Source organism: Onychomys torridus, chromosome X (genome assembly GCF_903995425.1).
Source record: "Onychomys torridus chromosome X, mOncTor1.1, whole genome shotgun sequence".
Lineage (NCBI taxonomy): Eukaryota > Metazoa > Chordata > Mammalia > Rodentia > Cricetidae > Onychomys > Onychomys torridus.
The window spans coordinates 92027327-92045641 of record NC_050466.1 but is presented as its reverse complement, the minus strand read 5'-3'; the positions used below and the strand labels follow the sequence as shown (position 1 = coordinate 92045641).

The 18315-nt window shown below is 39.9% G+C and overlaps 1 protein-coding gene across 1 annotated transcript in view; it reads right to left on the bottom strand.

The window, feature by feature from the left end:
• Nucleotides 1-7324: 7324 nt before the first annotated feature.
• Nucleotides 7325-18315, bottom strand: part of Chic1 (cysteine rich hydrophobic domain 1) — a 39287-nt gene continuing 28296 nt past the window's right edge. The window contains exons 4-6 of the mRNA XM_036175089.1: nt 11180-11236; nt 10853-10912; nt 7325-8419 (exon numbers count right to left, since the gene is read on the bottom strand). Coding sequence (XP_036030982.1) covers nt 8369-8419; nt 10853-10912; nt 11180-11236 — 168 coding nt within the window. The 3' untranslated portion in view covers nt 7325-8368. The remainder of the gene's footprint in view (nt 8420-10852; nt 10913-11179; nt 11237-18315) is intronic.

The window sequence follows — 18315 nt, the reverse complement described above, 5'->3', positions numbered from 1 at the left end:
AGGCTCCCACATACAGTAAATGGCATAAATTACTTACAGAATCAGACATAATACTACCCAATGGGAGGAGAGGCAATGTGCACAATACCGTCCTTAAAAGGCAGCTTCAAGGTCTGGAGAGATGGCTCAGAGGTTAAGAGCACTGCCCGTTCTTTCAGAGGTTCCCAGTTCAATCCCCAGCAGCCACATGGTGGCTCACAACCATCTATGAGATTTGATGCCTTCTGGTGTGCAGGCATACTTGCAGATAGAACACTGTATACATAATAAATCTTAAAAAAAAAAAAAAGGAAGCTTCAAGTGGGAACGCATGAAAGTTGGATCAATGGCCGTGGAGCCTGCATGGGACTGGACTAGGCCCTCTGCATAAGTGAGACAGTTGTGTAGCTTGATCTGCTTGGGGGGCCCCCTGGCGGTAGAATCAGAATCCATCCCTGGTGCATGGCTATTTGGAGCCCACTACCTATGATGCGACACCTCGTGCAGCCTTGAGGCAGGGGGAAGGGTTTGGATTTGCCTCTACTGGATGTGCCTCCCCTTGTTGGGGGGAGTAGGGGGTGCGTTGGGAGGGTGAAGATGGGGGGGTGGGGGGCAGAGAAGAGGGGGATCTTTGGTGTGTAAAACGAATGAAAAAATTTTAAGAAAAAATAAAAAAGGAAGCTTCAAGTAATAATCTTTACAAAAAGATTATTGTTGTTTGTGTTATTATTTTTATTTTCAGGTCTCATTGTCACCCCCAGCTGGTCTGGAACTTGTTATGTAGACCATGCTGGCCTTGAGTTTACCATAAGTAACTTCCTGCTTCAGTCTCCCAAGTGCTGGGATTAGAGGTCTGTGCCACCATGTCTGGTTTGCTGAATTTTGGTGTTAGATTGCTGCCCAAGTGGTTGGAAGGAACTTTCTCTCCCACTCCCATCCCCCCCTTTTTTTTGATTTTCCAAGACAGGGTTTCTCTGTGTAGTCCTGGAACTTGCTCTGTAGACCAGGCTGGCCCTGAACTCAGAGATACCCACCCCTTGCCTCTGCCTCCCAACCGTCATTTGGTGAAAGGAACTTACTAAAGAGATGAGAATATGTTTGACCTTAACTATGGTGATGTTTCATAAGGCCTAAACTTATGTAAAATTAATATAAATTAACTTTATTATACAACATGATGAATTGTGGTCCAGAAGTAAGCCAAATAAACCCTTTCCTCTTAAAAAAAAAAAAAAAAGGAAAAAGTAGAAAACTTTTTAAGAAATTACATTTAGGTAGTTATTTTTATTCATTTAGGTTGTGTGTGTGTGTGTGTGCACACGTGTGTGTGTGTGTGCACACGTGTGTGTGTGTGCACACGTGTGTGTGTGTGTGTGCACACGTGTGTGTGTATGTGTGCACACGTGTGTGTGTGTGTGTCATTTGAGGAAGTCAGAGGACAACTAGTAGGACTCAGTTCTCTCCTTTCACCGTGTGCTTCCGAGGGATTAAACTCAGGTCAGCAGGTTTGGCAGCAAGCACCTTTACCAGCTGAGTTAATGTACCCACCCCCAAGTAATGACATTATAATGATGAAAACATAAGGAAAAGAAGGTGGACCCCAATGCCACACGCTTCAACTCATGAACATAGATTTGTACTTTATTGGAACTTTGCATCCTGAGAATCCCATTTTATCTGACGTGTGAACAAGGACGGAAGCAGTAGTGAAAGTCTCAGAGGCAGGTAGCCTTCATTTTGGCACAGCTGGGTATAGGTTGAGTTCTTCCAGGGGAGTCAATCCTGTACTCCAGGGGGAAGAGGAATTCATTCCACAGGCTACATAACACTACAAGATGCATGAAAGTTCTTGGTTTGACGGACATATCCACTATTCTCTTCTGATAAAGCTGTCCCAACAGGAATCATCTGCCAAGATGCAGGAGTCGTTTTTTTCAACCAGATTTTTTTTTTTTTTTTTTTTTTTGATGCCAGCTCTGTAGCTATCTGGATGTCCTGTTCTTGCAGTAGAGATTCATACTTGTATGTGGTTAGTCCAAGGATGGCAAACTAGCTTGTAGATTATATAATTTCAAACACTTGTTCCAAAGTCCAGGCATTAAAACAATTTCCAACAATTTGCTTACAGTAAAAACAGAAAAGCAGGAAAATTATGCCAAGATAAAAGCAAATCAAATAAGCAGGAGTAAAAGGAACAATTGAGAACTTATTGCCTTGATTATCATACAGACTATACAAACACTTTAAGAGGCTGAGACATTGTTATTTAGACCAACATGACACTAGAACACTGCACATTTGCAGTCCTGTGTGTACATGGACATGCCTCAATGAATCAGGTCAGTTCCAGAATCCTGGGACAAAGCAAAACTGAAGGCCAATTATAATGTGAATATATAGCCCAATCTAGTCGACATTCTCTCTCTCTCTCTCTCTCTCTCTCTCTCTCTCTCTCTCTCTCTCTCTCCATCACTCAGGGACTAGGAAGCAATGTGTTGAGAGGGTCCGAGAGTCTGTTCTTTTATAAAAGTGGCTCCCAACAATTTCATTATATGGATCTCTCAATTCCTTCCCCATTTTCAAGTATATATTAAAGTACACTTAGGGATGGCTTTCTTATTTCCATGAATTACAAGCACACTCCCATTCAGAGCTTCTGATCAGTGTCGGTAAGCAATGTCAACAGATGGAACAGGAAAGGACATGAACAAAATGCATGGTGATTCCATATTCTTGTTTGGCTGGTGTAGAAGGAATGTGGGAGGTCAGTGTGTGGCCTTTAGTGTTATTTTTTGAATTAATAATTCTTGAAAAAGGCTCCAAGATACTCTCCATTGCTATCTTTAACTGCCCCAAGCCGAGAACCACTGCTTTATACCCACCTGCTTCCCTCACTAAATCAAGTATTAATATAGTACAATCACTCATGTTTAACAAATAGGGCATTAGCAACAAAAGTGACTATTGAAAAAAAATGAATGAGTTGCAACACTTACTCTCTAGAGTGTTACGGAGAAAGAAAACATAACATGGACTGAAAGTCACTTCTACTTAGAAATACGATCCAACATTTTGTCAGTTTCTAAGCACACGAACACATGAAAAAGACCCTCAATTCCTCTGTGAGGTAGGTCCAGATTATCATCCCCACTTCAGCAATGAGGACACGAGGTACAGAGGAATTAAGCAGCAGAGCTAAGAATTAAACCAGAAGCGACTTGGGGTTGAACTCTATGCCATTTCCTTTCCACCTACTTTTCTAAATTCATCCCAATAGATCGTTTTGAGAGGAGGGAACTTGCTGAGACACTGGAGCAATGTGAAGTTGAATATGCAACTCTTCACATCGTCTAAGGGCACACGTTAACATACCTGCTGTTGTCACAGCTACAGTTCTTGCCTGGATACCAACAGCATAGTCAGATTCCCCAGCCTTCGCTTCCTAGGGAAACTACATTCACTTTTATCAGCACAGAGGTTATATAAGGTCTACCAAGCATCAGGTTCTTTGAGTGTGCTTTTATTAACACACACCAACTAGCAGCCAGTCAGCAAACTGAACTCAAATTGTGTGCAAGGCACTTTGAGTTTCCACCAAGTGTGTAGATCTGAGAATAACAATTCTCACGCTCTGCACAGCAAAGACCTTCTTCCATGGCTTCACAGAACCGTGGCATGGTAGCTCATCTCTCATTTTTTTTGTGTGTGTCCAGCTCAAGGTTCAATTCTTTCCTTTTACAGATGAAAACATTGACACATAATTTAGGTCACTTGCCTGGGGCCCACAATATTAAACAGATTGTTTCTTCATTAAGTCTGACTTTGACAAAATTCACAGAAAATGGAACATATTCTCAGGTTGCCATCATCAAAATAAAAGGCTGGCTCAGAATCAGGTAAGGAAATGTTGGAGCAAGATAAGGATTACACACACACACACACACACACATATATACATATACATATACACACATACATGGTAGGATATATTTATAGATATCCTTCAACTATTTTTAGATCACAAGTATATGAACAAGTATTAATAAACTTATTCTTTACCATGAAAAATCTCCCAATTAGTTCACCACTCAAGGGAACCTGAATGATTTGATAGTTGTAAAATAGACCTTTTTCTTATTTTTTTAAAGAAGCAGATTTTTATAGGCATAATTGGACTTAATTTCAATGAACTTGAACACTTCCAGTCAATTTAGTAAAAAATATTTCTGCTATTGAACTGTTCCAATTAATAAGGTAAGTATAATTTCTATATTTGCCTAGGACATACAGTAAATTCAAATGAAGTATTGTTTGGGGTCTTTATGTTCAAGTAGTGGTTTAATTTTTAAGTGGCAGCTTATCTGTAAACAAAAATCAAAGTGCTAATGATTTGTAAAGGTCACAGACATTTGAAAAGACCTAATTGCTGATAGGCTTACAAATGTTATTGAGCTTTACTTAAATTATCAAAGGCAACAATACTCTCATTAAAAATGTCAATGCTAGGCATGAATACAGTTTAATTTCTGAGATTAGTGTTTATAGGTCATGCTAGTATATGACACATGGACATTCAATTCTTAAATGAGTTTTGGTAGGGTTTTTAATCGATGACCATTGTCCTTCCAGAACTATGTTAAATTCTATGCTTACTAGCATTAATATTACAGTAATTTTAAGTGAGTGACACTTTTATTCTATGATATTTTGTCATCAATGTATCGCATGATTGGGAGATAAGTAAATGGGCTTAAATAAGAGACATATAATAACCTTGTGCTATCATGCCTAGTTGAAAAGAATAATTTCTAATAATCTACCTATCCATTCATTCTGCTTCCTTCCATATACCATGTTATCTTTGAAAAAGACAAGGCACTTTCCCGTCTACTTCTAAAGTTACAATGATCTCTTTCCTAAATTAATGTGGGGTAAGAGAGGAAAAGAGGAGAGGACGTGTCTGAGATAGAGATAATCTGCAAATGACATTTGCCCATATTTTTATTAATAATATAGGTGCTACTTGCCTTTTGGACAAGCTTTAAAATGACCAGTTGGATCAATTTACATCTTGGACCAAATGAGAAGTAACAGAAACCAATGTTTGCTTGCTTTCTTTTCTTTTTTTTTTCCTCTGAGACAGGGTTTCCCTGTGTAGCTTTGAGCCTTTCCTGGAACTCACTCTGAAGACTAGGCTGGCCTCGAACTCACAGAGATCCGCCTGCCTCTGCCTCCCCAGTGCTGGGATTAAAGGCGTGCGCCACAGCCGCCCGGCTCCTTCTCTCTGCCTTTTTTCCTCCTTTCCTTCTTTCTTTCTTTTTCTCTTTTTCTCTCTCTCTCCTTCCTTCCTTCCTTCCCTCCTTCCCTCTGTCTCTCTCCCTTCCTTCCCTCTTTCTTTCCTAACTTCCTTTCCTTCCTCCCTCCCTCCCTCCCTCCCTCCCTCCCTCCCTCCCTTTATTTTTGAGACAGGGTCTCATTCTGTAGCCCTGGCTGGCTTCAAATTCAGGGCAATTCTCTTGCTTTAGCCTCCTAAGTGCTGGAATTAAAGGTATAAACCACCATGCTAGGTTTTCCAGAATGTGACTTAAAAAAAAAAAGTCTTAACTTGCAATCTCAAAACCTGGTGAGATTTAAATGCTTTGGCAAAAACATGTTATTTTTAAGCCTTTTTCCCTCTGGAAACTACCATGGCAGTTTTAAAGGGTGGTATGTATTAAAGAAATTTAAATTAAATTTTTTCAATCAAAACCAACTTTCACAAAATAGTTGGTTAACCCAATGGAAAAATACAAGTTACATTCTATCCCAAGGTTAAAAGAAAAACAAAGTTTGGTGGGGGAGAAATTAGAGACTAAGGCGTATGCATGAATAATTTCAGTGAAAAGGAATCTCTTCCCCATTCAAGCTATCCAAATTCTCATCACTTCCTTTAAGGGAAAGCAGCATGAAACAAAGTCACATAAGAAAGAAAGGAAAAGAAAAACCAGATTGTTTTCTGGGTAGCTCAAGAAATTATGATTAGTCAATCAGTATATTGAACAATAAATTAACATATTTACGAGTGAGTAGTTCCAAATGAATTGACATATTGTGGCAAATGTTTTTAATGACAAATACTATTGTAACTTGAATTATACTTGGTCACCTCCAGATACAAGCTATATTAATATCTGTTTCATGGAAACAATTCATTACACTTCTTTTTTTTTTTTAAAAACAAAATGAAGTGTGATTTGTACATGGCAGAAAAAGTTACTATGATCATTATTTGGTCAAATTCTAAGGCTCGAGACAAAATGTAAGATTGCTGAGGGCTGACATTCACAAGTGATTATTTTACCAGTGAGAATTAAAGATTCTGTATTGTGATGGAAATCAATTTTGGTATTAAAATGTCACAGTATGAAGCATAAATCTGATGACATTAGCTGGAACATAAAACATAGATATGTTTTTCCCTGACCTTAGCTACAAAAACCAGACATTGGGTATGCATTTTCAGAGGCTTCCTTTTTGTCTATAAAAATACACCTTCAATTTGCAGCAGGCAGACATATTTGCAGGCATACACAATATATTAGAACTTAGAGATTTGGGGTGGCTGGGTGACATGGGGGGATGGGGGCTCCAAAAGTGTTTGTGCAAACCATCACAACCACATATCAAATTGAGTGTCTTTCCTCCTTCTCTGGTCAAGGACTAAGGATTTCAGATTAGGCATAACTTTGAAAAGTAGCTTAAAAAAGCTTGACCTTGTATGCAGAAATGATCGTTCTGTTCAGTGGAATGAACTTACTTAAAAGCAGTTAAGAGTAGAAGGCCAAAGAGAATGTATGTCAGTCACTGCAAATTACTAACACTGCCCATATATAGGCATTCACTTACAGTTGAATTAATGTGATAGAAAGCTTTTGTTACATTATCATTTCAAATTGTAGTAGAACCAGAGTGGTAATCTCACTCAATTTAATTGTGGAAAGAAAAAAAAAAAAAGAACAAAGAAAGATGAAGGTACCAATCAAAACATGTGACCATCTAACAATTTTATCTAAATTTGACTTCTCTTTCCTCATTGGTAAATTCCAAACGTTTAGCAAAGATTCTCAAGCAGAAGGCTAAGAATACTGGATCAACTCTGAGTGGCCTACTGCATAGTCTGTAGGTACAGTTCCTCAGCACTCTTTGTAGAATAGAGGAACTACAAAAGAGGATGAACTATGCCTTTCATGGAGGGCTTGAGACCTCACAGGACTCAAAATCTCAAGACACTTTTTTTTTTTTTTTGAGGCAGGGTTTCTCTGTGTATCCCTGGCTGTCCTTGAACTCACAGAGATCCACCTGCCTCAGCCTCCCGAGTGCTGGGATCAAAGGCGTGCGCCACCACCGCCCGGCTCTCAAGACACTTGAAGGTGGCAATTCTATGTATTTTCAAAGGAGGGAAAATATACAGAAGGGAAAGGAAATGAAAGCTAACACAGCTGTAAGATGAGTTGGATGTCAAATATTTTGGGGAGTGGAGTGGAGGATAAATGGAGAACAGTGAATTAAATGGAAAAAATAAAATTCTTGGTCTCAGGTGTAATGTAATCTTGTGGTCTGAACTAATGATATCAATTTTAATCCAATTCATTAGGAAGGGCAATCCTGCCCCACACCTGAAATTTAACATACTCATTTTGGCTCTGCCACAAAACAGCATGTTAAAGGTCTCTACATTCAAAAGGATGCTTGCAAACTTCATATTAAAATCTATGCGGAATTGTTGGCAATACATTAAGAATATTAATACATTCTGTAAACCACGGCATACCACATTTTACATTATGCAAAGAGACAATATTTACAAGTCTGTAGGAGTTTAAATATTTTATCCACTAACATAAGTGACAGTTTAGCAAAGTGCAGGAGGAAACCAGTGCTATTAATTGCATGTTCTTTAAAAGCAGAGTAAAACCATTTCTAAAAGCTACCAAAAGCATATTTGGGTGTGTCCAGTAAGGGATTCCCGAGCATTATATAGCCTAGAAAATGATGCATATTTAGAAACAGTGAGTGTGAAAATCCTAAGGCAGCATGCTCAGAACAAGGGTTTTGTTTGTTTCTTTACACACTGGCACTGATGTTTTTAGTGTCAACTACATATACTTGTATATGTTTGTGTGTATTTATTTAAAAATTGAGAGTGCAAAACACAAGCCTCATTTAATAACAGAAAAGATGTGCAAATTGTCTTCTGAAATCAACACAAATCAAAGAATGAGAAGAATATTCTACTGTTGTAAAGAATAAACTGAACACAGCAAAGGAGACTGTCTCCATTCCAAGATCATCTACAAGGCACTAAGGGTAGGAAATGACAGATAACACAGACGTGACCGAACGAAACTCCTCAGTCGGGTCGGAAGATGGGGTATTTTGGTAAGAATTCTATTAGTATTACCTGTAAAAATAAAGACAGAAAAGAATATATTAACAAAGTAGTTTTCACTTAGTGTACACAAACCTGCAAAGTCTTGTTGATTTCCACAGGACTGTACTTTCACCCTGAATTACAGGAAGTGAGTGAAATACATGAAACAGGTCTGCAAAGAATTCAGCATAATGTGACAAATCAGACCATTCATTTCCAAACGGAACTGGCAGGCAAACGCACAACAGCGGGACTGCCTGACTCACAACTCTACTACATTTTTATATCCCTGGACCTTTTATTTTCAGCCAAGTAGAAGAGATTAAAACTACTTTATACGGGGCTGGAGAGATGGCTCAGTGGTTGAGAGCACTGACTGCTCTTCCAGAGGACCCTGGTTCAATTCCCAGCACCCACATGGCAGCTCACAACTGTCTGTAACCCCAGTTCCAGGCCTTCTAACACCCTCACACAGACATACATGCAAGTGAAACACCAATGAACATAAAATTAAAAAAAAAAACTACTTTATACAGATTAGGAAAAAAATACCTGTTTTTAGTTTTCAATTAAAGCAGCTAATATTAGTTGAGGATTATTATTTTTTGTAGGTTGTTTGTGAAATAGGAGTTGCCCAAATGGATCGACTATAAAACAAGTGAATTGCAGAAAGATTTGTTTTTGTGACTCCCTGGCTGGCCTGGAATTCTCTATGTAGATCAAGCTGGCCCCAAACTCCACAGATAGCTTCCTGTCTCTGCTGGAGGCTGTGCTGGAATTACAGGCATGGCCACTTCTATTATTATGCTCTTCTATTACCATCACGATGAAGGCAGCCCTGTGTAATCTCAGGCTGGCCTTGACATTACTATGCAGCCAAGGATGACTTTGAACGTGCAGATTATAGGCAGCCTGCTTAAAGCGGTGCTGGGGACCAATCTGAAGTCTGTAGATGCTGAACAAGTACTTTACCAACTGCATTATATTCTCAGACCTGGGATATTTAATAATAAACATTGGAAATTTAGAAGGTCCATGATGGTGACTAGATTATGTTGTTTGTAAATGGTCTTATGCTTTATGATTAAAGATGCCTGTTTTATTTTTGAAAAAAATTTTTTGAGATAGGATCTCATTATGTAGCCCTGGCTAGCCTGAAACAGAGATCTACTTGCCCCTGCCTTCTAAGTGCTGGGATGAGAGGTGTGTGCAATCATACCCAGCAAGATTGCACATTTTCCTTCCTTCCTTCCTTCCTTCCTTCCTTCCTTCCTTCCTCCCTCCCTCCCTCCCTCCCTCCCTCCCTCCCTCCCTCCCTCCCTCCCTCCCTTTCTTCCTTTTGGTTTTTTGAGACAAAGTTTTGCTATGTAGCTTTGGTGCCTGACCTGGATCTCGCTCTATAGACCAGGCTGGCCTCGAACTCACAGAGATCTGCCTGGCTCTGCCTCCCGAGTGCTGGGATTAAAGATGTGTGCCACTGCCACCCGGCAAGATTGCACATTTTCAGTAAAAATTCTTAGCCTATATCCAAATCTATCCTAATAGACTTTATTTATTCAATAGTTTTTCAGCCAAGTTATCAGAGGTTAAGTGCACACAACTATCTGTCCTGACATCTGATGCCCTCTTCTGGCCTGCAGGGATATGTGCAGGCAGAACACTATATATAATAAATAAATAAATCTTAAGAAAAACCAGATATCTAGGAGGTGGTGGTGCACACCTTTAATCCCAGCACTGGAGAGGCAGAGGCAGGAGGATCTCTCTGAATTCGAGGCCAGCCTGTTCTACAAAGTGAGTTTCAGGACAGCCAGGGCTACACAGTGAAACCCTATCTTGAAAATCAAACCAAACAAACCACAGCAAAAACAAACAAACAAGAAAAGACAGGGATATGGGTCCAGAACTGGAAGTCAATTCCTATGTAAGGTGGGTTTTTTTTTTTTTTTTGTATTTTTCTTTTTGTTTGTTTTTCAAGACAGGGAGCTTTGGAGCCTGTGCTGAAACTCACTCTGTTGTAGCCTAGACTGGCTTTGAACTCACAGAGATCCGCCTGGCTCTGCCTCCCGAGTGCTGGGATTAAAGATGTGCACAACCACCGCCCACCATCACCGCCCGGCTGTGAGGGGTTTTGACAAGCTTGCACCTGGTGTATTTTGCTGGGCAGCAGCTGCTGTCAGTGCTGTATGTTAGGGTGTGTCTGTGCTAACAGACATGAAGGCTGTGCAACATTACCAGCTGAGCACGGGAGCTGAGACTCTTCTCAGAGGTACATGATCTACTCTTAAGCTTTTAACTTTAGGTTGGCCACAAGTGTAAAGAAAATGAATGGTGGCTTCTAAGCCCAGCAGACAGCAGTTCCGGCTGAGAAGCTAAAAGGTCCAGACAACAGATGACATACACAGTGAGCCGTCGCACTGGGGTGCAGTCCCGAGAGCAGAGTAAGAACAGCTTCATACTTACATACTCCATCATATTGCTGCTTTCACACTTCCTTTTGGTCAGCTTCCAGTGCAAAGCCAGCTAAAAGGGTAGAGTTTGGTTAAGAATTTTTTTTTTTTCCATCATCTTCGGCTAATGACAATGTACTGCATTTGAGTGAGTTACTAAAAGTAAAATCTAGGCTTCATGACATAAAACAGCACCTCAAATACCTTATCGAGAACATATGCTAATAACAGGATTAGTTCGTTAGTCCTTTGTGTGCTGGATAATTCACTTAGTGCTTACTTTTTAAATTTGATAATACAAATAGACAAATGGGGCACCTATTTGCCTTAAATTTCTTACCTTGTGGTATAATCTGTTATTTTCCCATTCTAGTAACTTCTGAATCGATCTTCTGGTCTAAGAAAAAGGATCAAGATTCCATGAGAAGATAAGCTGAACATTATAAGCTACACGTTTCTGTATATTTTTTATTCTTGTAAGGCATTACTAATTGTTTTCTGTTTTTCTATCACAAATAAAAAAAGGCACATATAAAAACTGCCAAAAGCCAAGTAACACTTTGAATGGCTATTGTATAACTACAAAAGGAGATCTTATCCATCTGTCCATCCATCTGTCCGTCCATCCGTCCATCCATTCATGCATCCATCCATCAAATTTGAATTTATGCTTTTCCAAATGAAGTATGCATATGAATTGCTGTGGTACATGGCCATGCACTGGATTTCTATGAAAGTTTATCAATAGTGCTAACATAGAACAGCAGCAGTTGGGGGCCTCATACAGATGTTTGTGAACCTTCTTTTTTTTTTTTTTTTTTTGGTTTTTCGAGACAGGGTTTCTCTGTGTAGCTTTGTGCCTTTCCTGGAACTCACTTGGTAGACCAGGCTGGCCTCGAACTCAGAGATCCGCCTGCCTCTGCCTCCCGAGTGCTGGGATTACAGGCGTGCGCCGCCACCGCCCCGCTGTGAACCTTTCTTAGGACTCCATGTTCCAAACTAAGGTGGTTCAGCACAGACTGAAGGCTGAGATGAGAGGCCCAGCATGGCCGGAAACGGATCTGGGGTTTCTGCACTCTAATCCGATCAGAATGCGTGCATTTTGTAGGAAGCAAGAAGTTTCTAAGGCTGTTGAAAACACCTTAGGACTACCAGGCATTTTTGATGTTTATTGAAAACCGGAAAAGGTTTCTGATTAACATAAAAGAAGGAAAGGCCCCAGCATTTGGGAGGTGCATTCCTGTGAGGTCTGGGCCAGTCAGGTGTCAGTGCCGCACAGTGAGATCCTGCCTCAAAATAAAGAAAGAAAAAAAGGAAGTAAGGAAGGGAGGGAGGGACAAAGGAAGGAAGGAAAGCAGGACCCATTTGAATAAAAATTAAGAAGGAAAATCAGAAAAGGCGAACGATCTGTATTTTGATCATGAAATGAGGCATTATATTGCTGAACTGTCCACACTGCCTCAGTTCAATACAGAAGGGAGAAAGAAAACCTCAACATTTGTATGAAACCACAAAAGACCCCAAGAGCCAAAAGAATCATGAGAAAGAACAAAAGTAAAGCTATCACATGTCCTGATGTGAAACTACAATTGAATGCATAATCCAAATGGTGTGGCACAGTGTAAAAGGGGCTGGAGAGACGGCTCAGAGCAAAGAGCACTGGTTACTTTCTCAGAGGACTGGGATTCAGTTTCTAGCATCCATATTGGGAGACTTACAACCATCTGTAATTCTTACTCCAGAGGATGTGACACCCTTTTCTGAACTCCATGGGTGGCAGCGAGCACGTGTGTGTACACTCGCATGCGCGCGCACACACACACAGAGGCAAAAATACACCGCCCCCCCCAGACATAGCAGCAGTAAAGAACAGCGAGCCTAAAAATAAGCCCCTACACCCACACACGATCGAGGAATTTTCAACAAGGATAGCAAAACACACAATGGGGGAAGATAATTTCCTGAATGGTGTTGGGAAACCAGATATATAAAGGTAAGAGTGAAGTTGGCTGCAGCTTATATCACACAAAAATTAAGTCAGATGAATTAAAAGCTTAAATATCTTCTCAGAAGCTACAAAACTCCTTTTCAGAAAGATTATAAGCAATAAGCTCCTCGACACTGCTCTTGGCAATGTTTTAACATTGACCCCCCACAAAACAAAAAAACCCAGCACAAAACGAAACAAAAACAGAAATCCCCAGCCCCTCTCTCAACCCCATCAAAAAACCAAAAACCAAAAACCAAAAACCAAAACCCCAAAACCAAACAAACCCAGACAAGGGGAAAATCAAAAAGAAATGAAAAGGCAACACACACAACGGGAGACCATTATCTGCAAGTCATTTATCTGAACGAACAAACATGTAAAGAACCCCCACAACTGAACAGAACCCCCCAAAAAAGCAGCAAGAAAGCAGTCCATCAGCAGAGTGGTCCTACTGGTGGAAGGAAAAAAAAAAACTCTTCAGGCTTTTAATTCAGGTCAGGAGGAGGAGGAAGAAGCCAGCCAGCCATTTTTGGAAGTTTATTACTTAGTCATGGCTCCTCTCCCTATCTGTGTGCCTATCGGGGAATCTGTCTAATTCCTAGTTCTCAATATGATGACATATGGATGTATAGGACACTTGGAAGCCACCTTTCTCATGGGCAGACACTGTTTGCTGAGAGCAGCAGAATCCTGGAGGAGTGGAAAGGAGGAAGGGTGAAATATGCACATATTTTTAATCCCAGCACTCTGGAGGCAGAGGCGGCAGATCTCTGTGAGTTCAAGGCCACCCTGGTCTACTATGGTGAGTTCCAGGGCAGTCAGGGCTCCATAGTGAGACTCTGTCTCAAAATGTGTATAACTAGCTTTTTCAGAGTTTAGTTTTACTTGTAGTCACTTCTGCTGTTGTGCCACAAGGTGGCGCTCTAAGTCCAGATTTCTGCTACAGTCTCAGCAGTTCTTAACCTATGGGTTGCAACCCCCACATCAGCCATCCTGCATAGCAACTATTTACATTATGATTCATAACAGTAGCAAAATTACAGTTATGAAGTAGCAACGAAAATAATTTTATAGTTGGGGGTCACCACAACATGAAGAACTATATTAAAGGGTCACAGTACAAGGAAGGTTGAGGACCATTGGGCCAGGGAGATGGTTTAGTGGTTAGTGACATTTTTGAAACAGGGTCATTTTTGTGTTTTGCTACAGTCTCAGCACTTCTCAACCCCACACTTTTTTAGGACAGGGTCTCACGATACAGCCCTTGCTGTCCTGGTAACTCACTGTGTAGACCAAGCTGGCCTCGAACTCACAGGAGTCTTGAACTCACAGAGGCCCACCTACTGCTGCCTCCTGAGTGCTGGGATTAAAGGTGTGTATGAAGCCTGGCCAAATTTGCTACTCTTGCAGAGGATCCAGGTTTGGTTCCCAGCATCTGGGTGGCAGCTCACAGTTATCTGTAACTCTAGTTTCAAGGGATCCAATGCCCTTTTCTGGCCTCCGTGAACAACAGGTACACAAGTGGTGCACATCTATCCATACAGGCAAAACACCTATACACATAAAAATAGATAAAATAAAAAATTAATGAATTAATGAATAATTTTTCACATAGACATCATTTGACCTAGATGGATTCACTGCTGAATTCTATGAAATTGTTAAGGAAGAGATTAGCATTTCTCTGCAATATCATCCAGAAGACCAGAGCAGAGCAAATATTTCCTGACTCAAGTCTATAGAGCCATTATGTCTATAGTACTCAAACCAAATAAAGATGCTATACAAACATATACCTATAGGCTAGCTAGTATTTCTTCATAAACAAAGTCACAATAATCCCAAATTAAACATTACAAGTACAGGAAGGTATTATCACAGCCAAGTGGGATTTGAAAATCAATCATGTTAGCAAATGTAAAGAAAAATCACGTGATCATACCAATATATTCAGGAAAGGCTTTTGACAAAATAAAAAACACTGAGTGGACTAGAATAGGAAGAAATTGCTTCAACTTGATAAATAACTACAAAAAGCATGGCTAAGTTTATAGCTAAGATCACCTATGAAACAGCTGAGGTCCATAACCAACATTCCTATTAAAAATCACAGTGAAGGCAGGCAGTGGTGGCGCACGCCTTTAATCCCAGCACTCAGGAGGCAGAGCCAGGTGGATTTCTGTGAGTTCAAGGCCAGCCTGGTCTACAGAGTGAGATCCAGGACAAGCACCAAAACTACAGAGAAACCCTGTCTCGAAAGAAAAAAAAAAAAATCACAATGAGCCGGGCAGTGGTGGCACACACCTTTTAATCCCAGCACAGGAGAGGCAGAGGCACGTGGATCTCTGAGAGTTTGAGACCAGCCTGGTCTACAGAGTGAGTTCCAGGACAGCCAAGGACACACAGAGAAACCCTGTCTCAAAAAACCAAAAACCAAAAACCAACCAACCAACCAACCAAAATCACAGTGGTTGTCATAGCTAATGTCATAGGATAAGAAAGGCAGAAAGAATGGGGGAATGTATTTGGCTGCTCACATTCCTGTATCAGTTTACCATAGAGCCGGTGGCTTATGAAAAGCAGACATAGGTTGGGGATTTAGCTCAGTGGTAGAGCACAAGGCCCTGGGTTTGGTCCTCAGCTAAAAAAAAAAGAAAGAAAGAAAGAAAAAAGAAAAGCAGATACTATTCCTCAGAGTTATGGTGGCTGGAGCATCCAAGATCATACTGCCTGCAGAGTCAGGGTCACGCTAATGTACAGCCATATCCGTGCAGTGTTATTCTTTTTGGCAGAGGGTGAGACAGCTCTCTAGAGTTTCCTTAATAAGGGCATTCATTCTGTTGCAAGGGCCCTGTCTTATGATGTAATCACTTCCCCCAAATCCGACCTCTCAATACCATCACATGATGACTAGCTTTCAACAAGGAATTCTGGGAGATGTAAACATTTAGGCTGTACCATTTTGCCCTTCCCTGTCCCCATATTCATGTCCTGTTGTACAGAATGCATTCATTCCATCCCAGGAGTCCCTATTCCAGCACCAACTCAAGTGGAATTTGAAATTACAAACATAATACTGTTTACTTGAGTACCCCACAAATAGAAATACTAAAGTAGAAATTTACTAAAATATATAGGAAACCACAAACTCTCAGGAAAGAAATAAAAGACTATCCAAATAAATGAGATATTCCATGAACACAGGTAACTAGACTCAATATTGTCAAAATGTCCAATTTTCCCAAATTAATTTACATATTTAATGTACTTTCAAAGTCCCAGGAAGTTTTCATGAGAATATAAACAAACTGATTCTAGAGTTTATACAAAAAGGTAAACATCCAGAGTAATCAACAAAACACTACAGTAGAACAAAGTCAGAGAATGGATACTACCTGGCCTGAAGACTTAGTATAAAAGGTACATTTAAAAATTATTTATTAATGTATTTTATGTATATATGAGTGCTCTGTTTGCATGTACATCTGCACACCAGAAGAGAGCATCTGATCCCATTATAGATGGTTGTGAGCCACCATGTTGCCATTGCTGGGAATTGAACTCAGGACCTTTGGAAGACCAGCCAGTGCTCTTAAATGCTGAGCCATCTCTCCAGTCCCATAAACGCACATTAATTGAGAAATGTGCTATTGATAAAAACAAAAGACAACAAGAAAAACACAATTCAATCGCAAATGGGACTTATTAGAGGGGAAAGAAATAGATGTGCATAAATCTACAGCCATCTTTGTTTTGACAAGTGATGAAAGACATTTTATTGAAGAAAGGATAGTATAGTCTTTTACACATAGTTCTTGAACAAGTGCACATTCACATATAAAAATGAATCTATTCAAAGATCATGAACATAAATGTAAACTGCAAAACTATAAAACTCTTATACTATAACCTAAAACAAAATCAAGGTTACTTTAGATTTAGCAATGGATTCTTAGATACTCAACTAAAAGGAAGATGTAAGAGAAAGAAAAATGATTATGTTGAAATCAATAAAAATTGAAAATTCTGGTATAGTTAATTTATCTATCTATCTATCTATCTATCTATCTATCTATCTATCTATCTATCTATCTATTTTTTTCCAGACAGGATTTCACTGTGTAGCCTTGGAGCCTGTCCTGGAACTCACTCTGTAGTTCAGGCTGGCCTTGAACTCACAGAGATCTGCCTGCCTCTGCCTCCCAAGTGCTGGGATTAAAGGCATGTGCCACCACCACCCGTCTGACTGGTGTAGTTAATTTTTATGAAAATGAGAAGATAAGCGGTGGACTTGGAGAAAATATTTGCAAAATACTTATCTTGAAGACTACTGGCATGTAAAGTATATGGATTGTTTTAAAAAGTTGAACAGTATTAAAAGAAAAACAATTAAAATTGGACATAGCTCTTTCAGCCCCTGTCTTGGTAGAAAATGGATGGGTGAGCATACTCTGGAAGGTGTGTAGTCCTTTTTTTTTCTTCTTATGGAGGCATCCCATAACTGGGCTATTAAAAATGGGGATAGCTGGGCACAGTGGCACATGCTTTTAATCCTAGCATTTGGGAGGCAGAGCCAGGTCAATCTCTCTCTGTGAGTTAGAGACCAGCCTAGCCTACAAAGTGAGTCGATACCTCAAAAACAAAAAACCCAAACTACAACACCCCCCAATTAAAAAACACCCCACACCAAATTCCCAAATAGACAGATATGAATAGAAACCTCTTCAAAAACAATACACAAATGGCAATAAGCACACACACACACAAATCTGCTCAATATCATATGCCTTGTAGAACTGGAAATCAAACCAATTGTGAAATATCACTGAACATGTGTTAGAATGACCACAATCTAAAACACTGACACCACCAATGCTGGAGATGATGATGTGGAGAAACAGTAGTTCTATTTACTGCCTGTAGGAATGCAGAATGATACTATGGCAGTTTCCTTCAAAGCTAAACATATTCCTACTGAATGATCAGTGCCACCCTTCTTGGTACTTATTCAAATGAATTTCAATGATCTGCTGACTCACCTTTATGATTGCCAAGTCTTTTTTTTTCCCCAGAGCTGAGAACCAAACCCACTGAGCTAAATCTCCAACCCCAATTGCCAAGCCTTGAAGCAACTAAGATGACCTTCAATAGGTGAACAGATGATAATCAAAGCATGGTATACTTAAACAGAGTAATATTATCCAGTGACTACCAAGGATAGATCTGGTGAAATGAGCTACCAAGCCAAAAAAAAGGTTAAAGAACTTTAAATATATACTGGTAAGTGGAGGAAGCTAGTATAAAAAGACTATCTGAAACAACTTTAAGCATATGTTTCTAGAAGAAACAGAAACACTAGAGACAAAAATTCAGTGATTGCACAGGATTTGGAAGTGGGAGAGAGGGAGGAACAGGTATAGTATAGTAGATACTTAGGGCAGAGAAACTACTATTCTGTATGACACTGTGATGACAGCATAATTAGC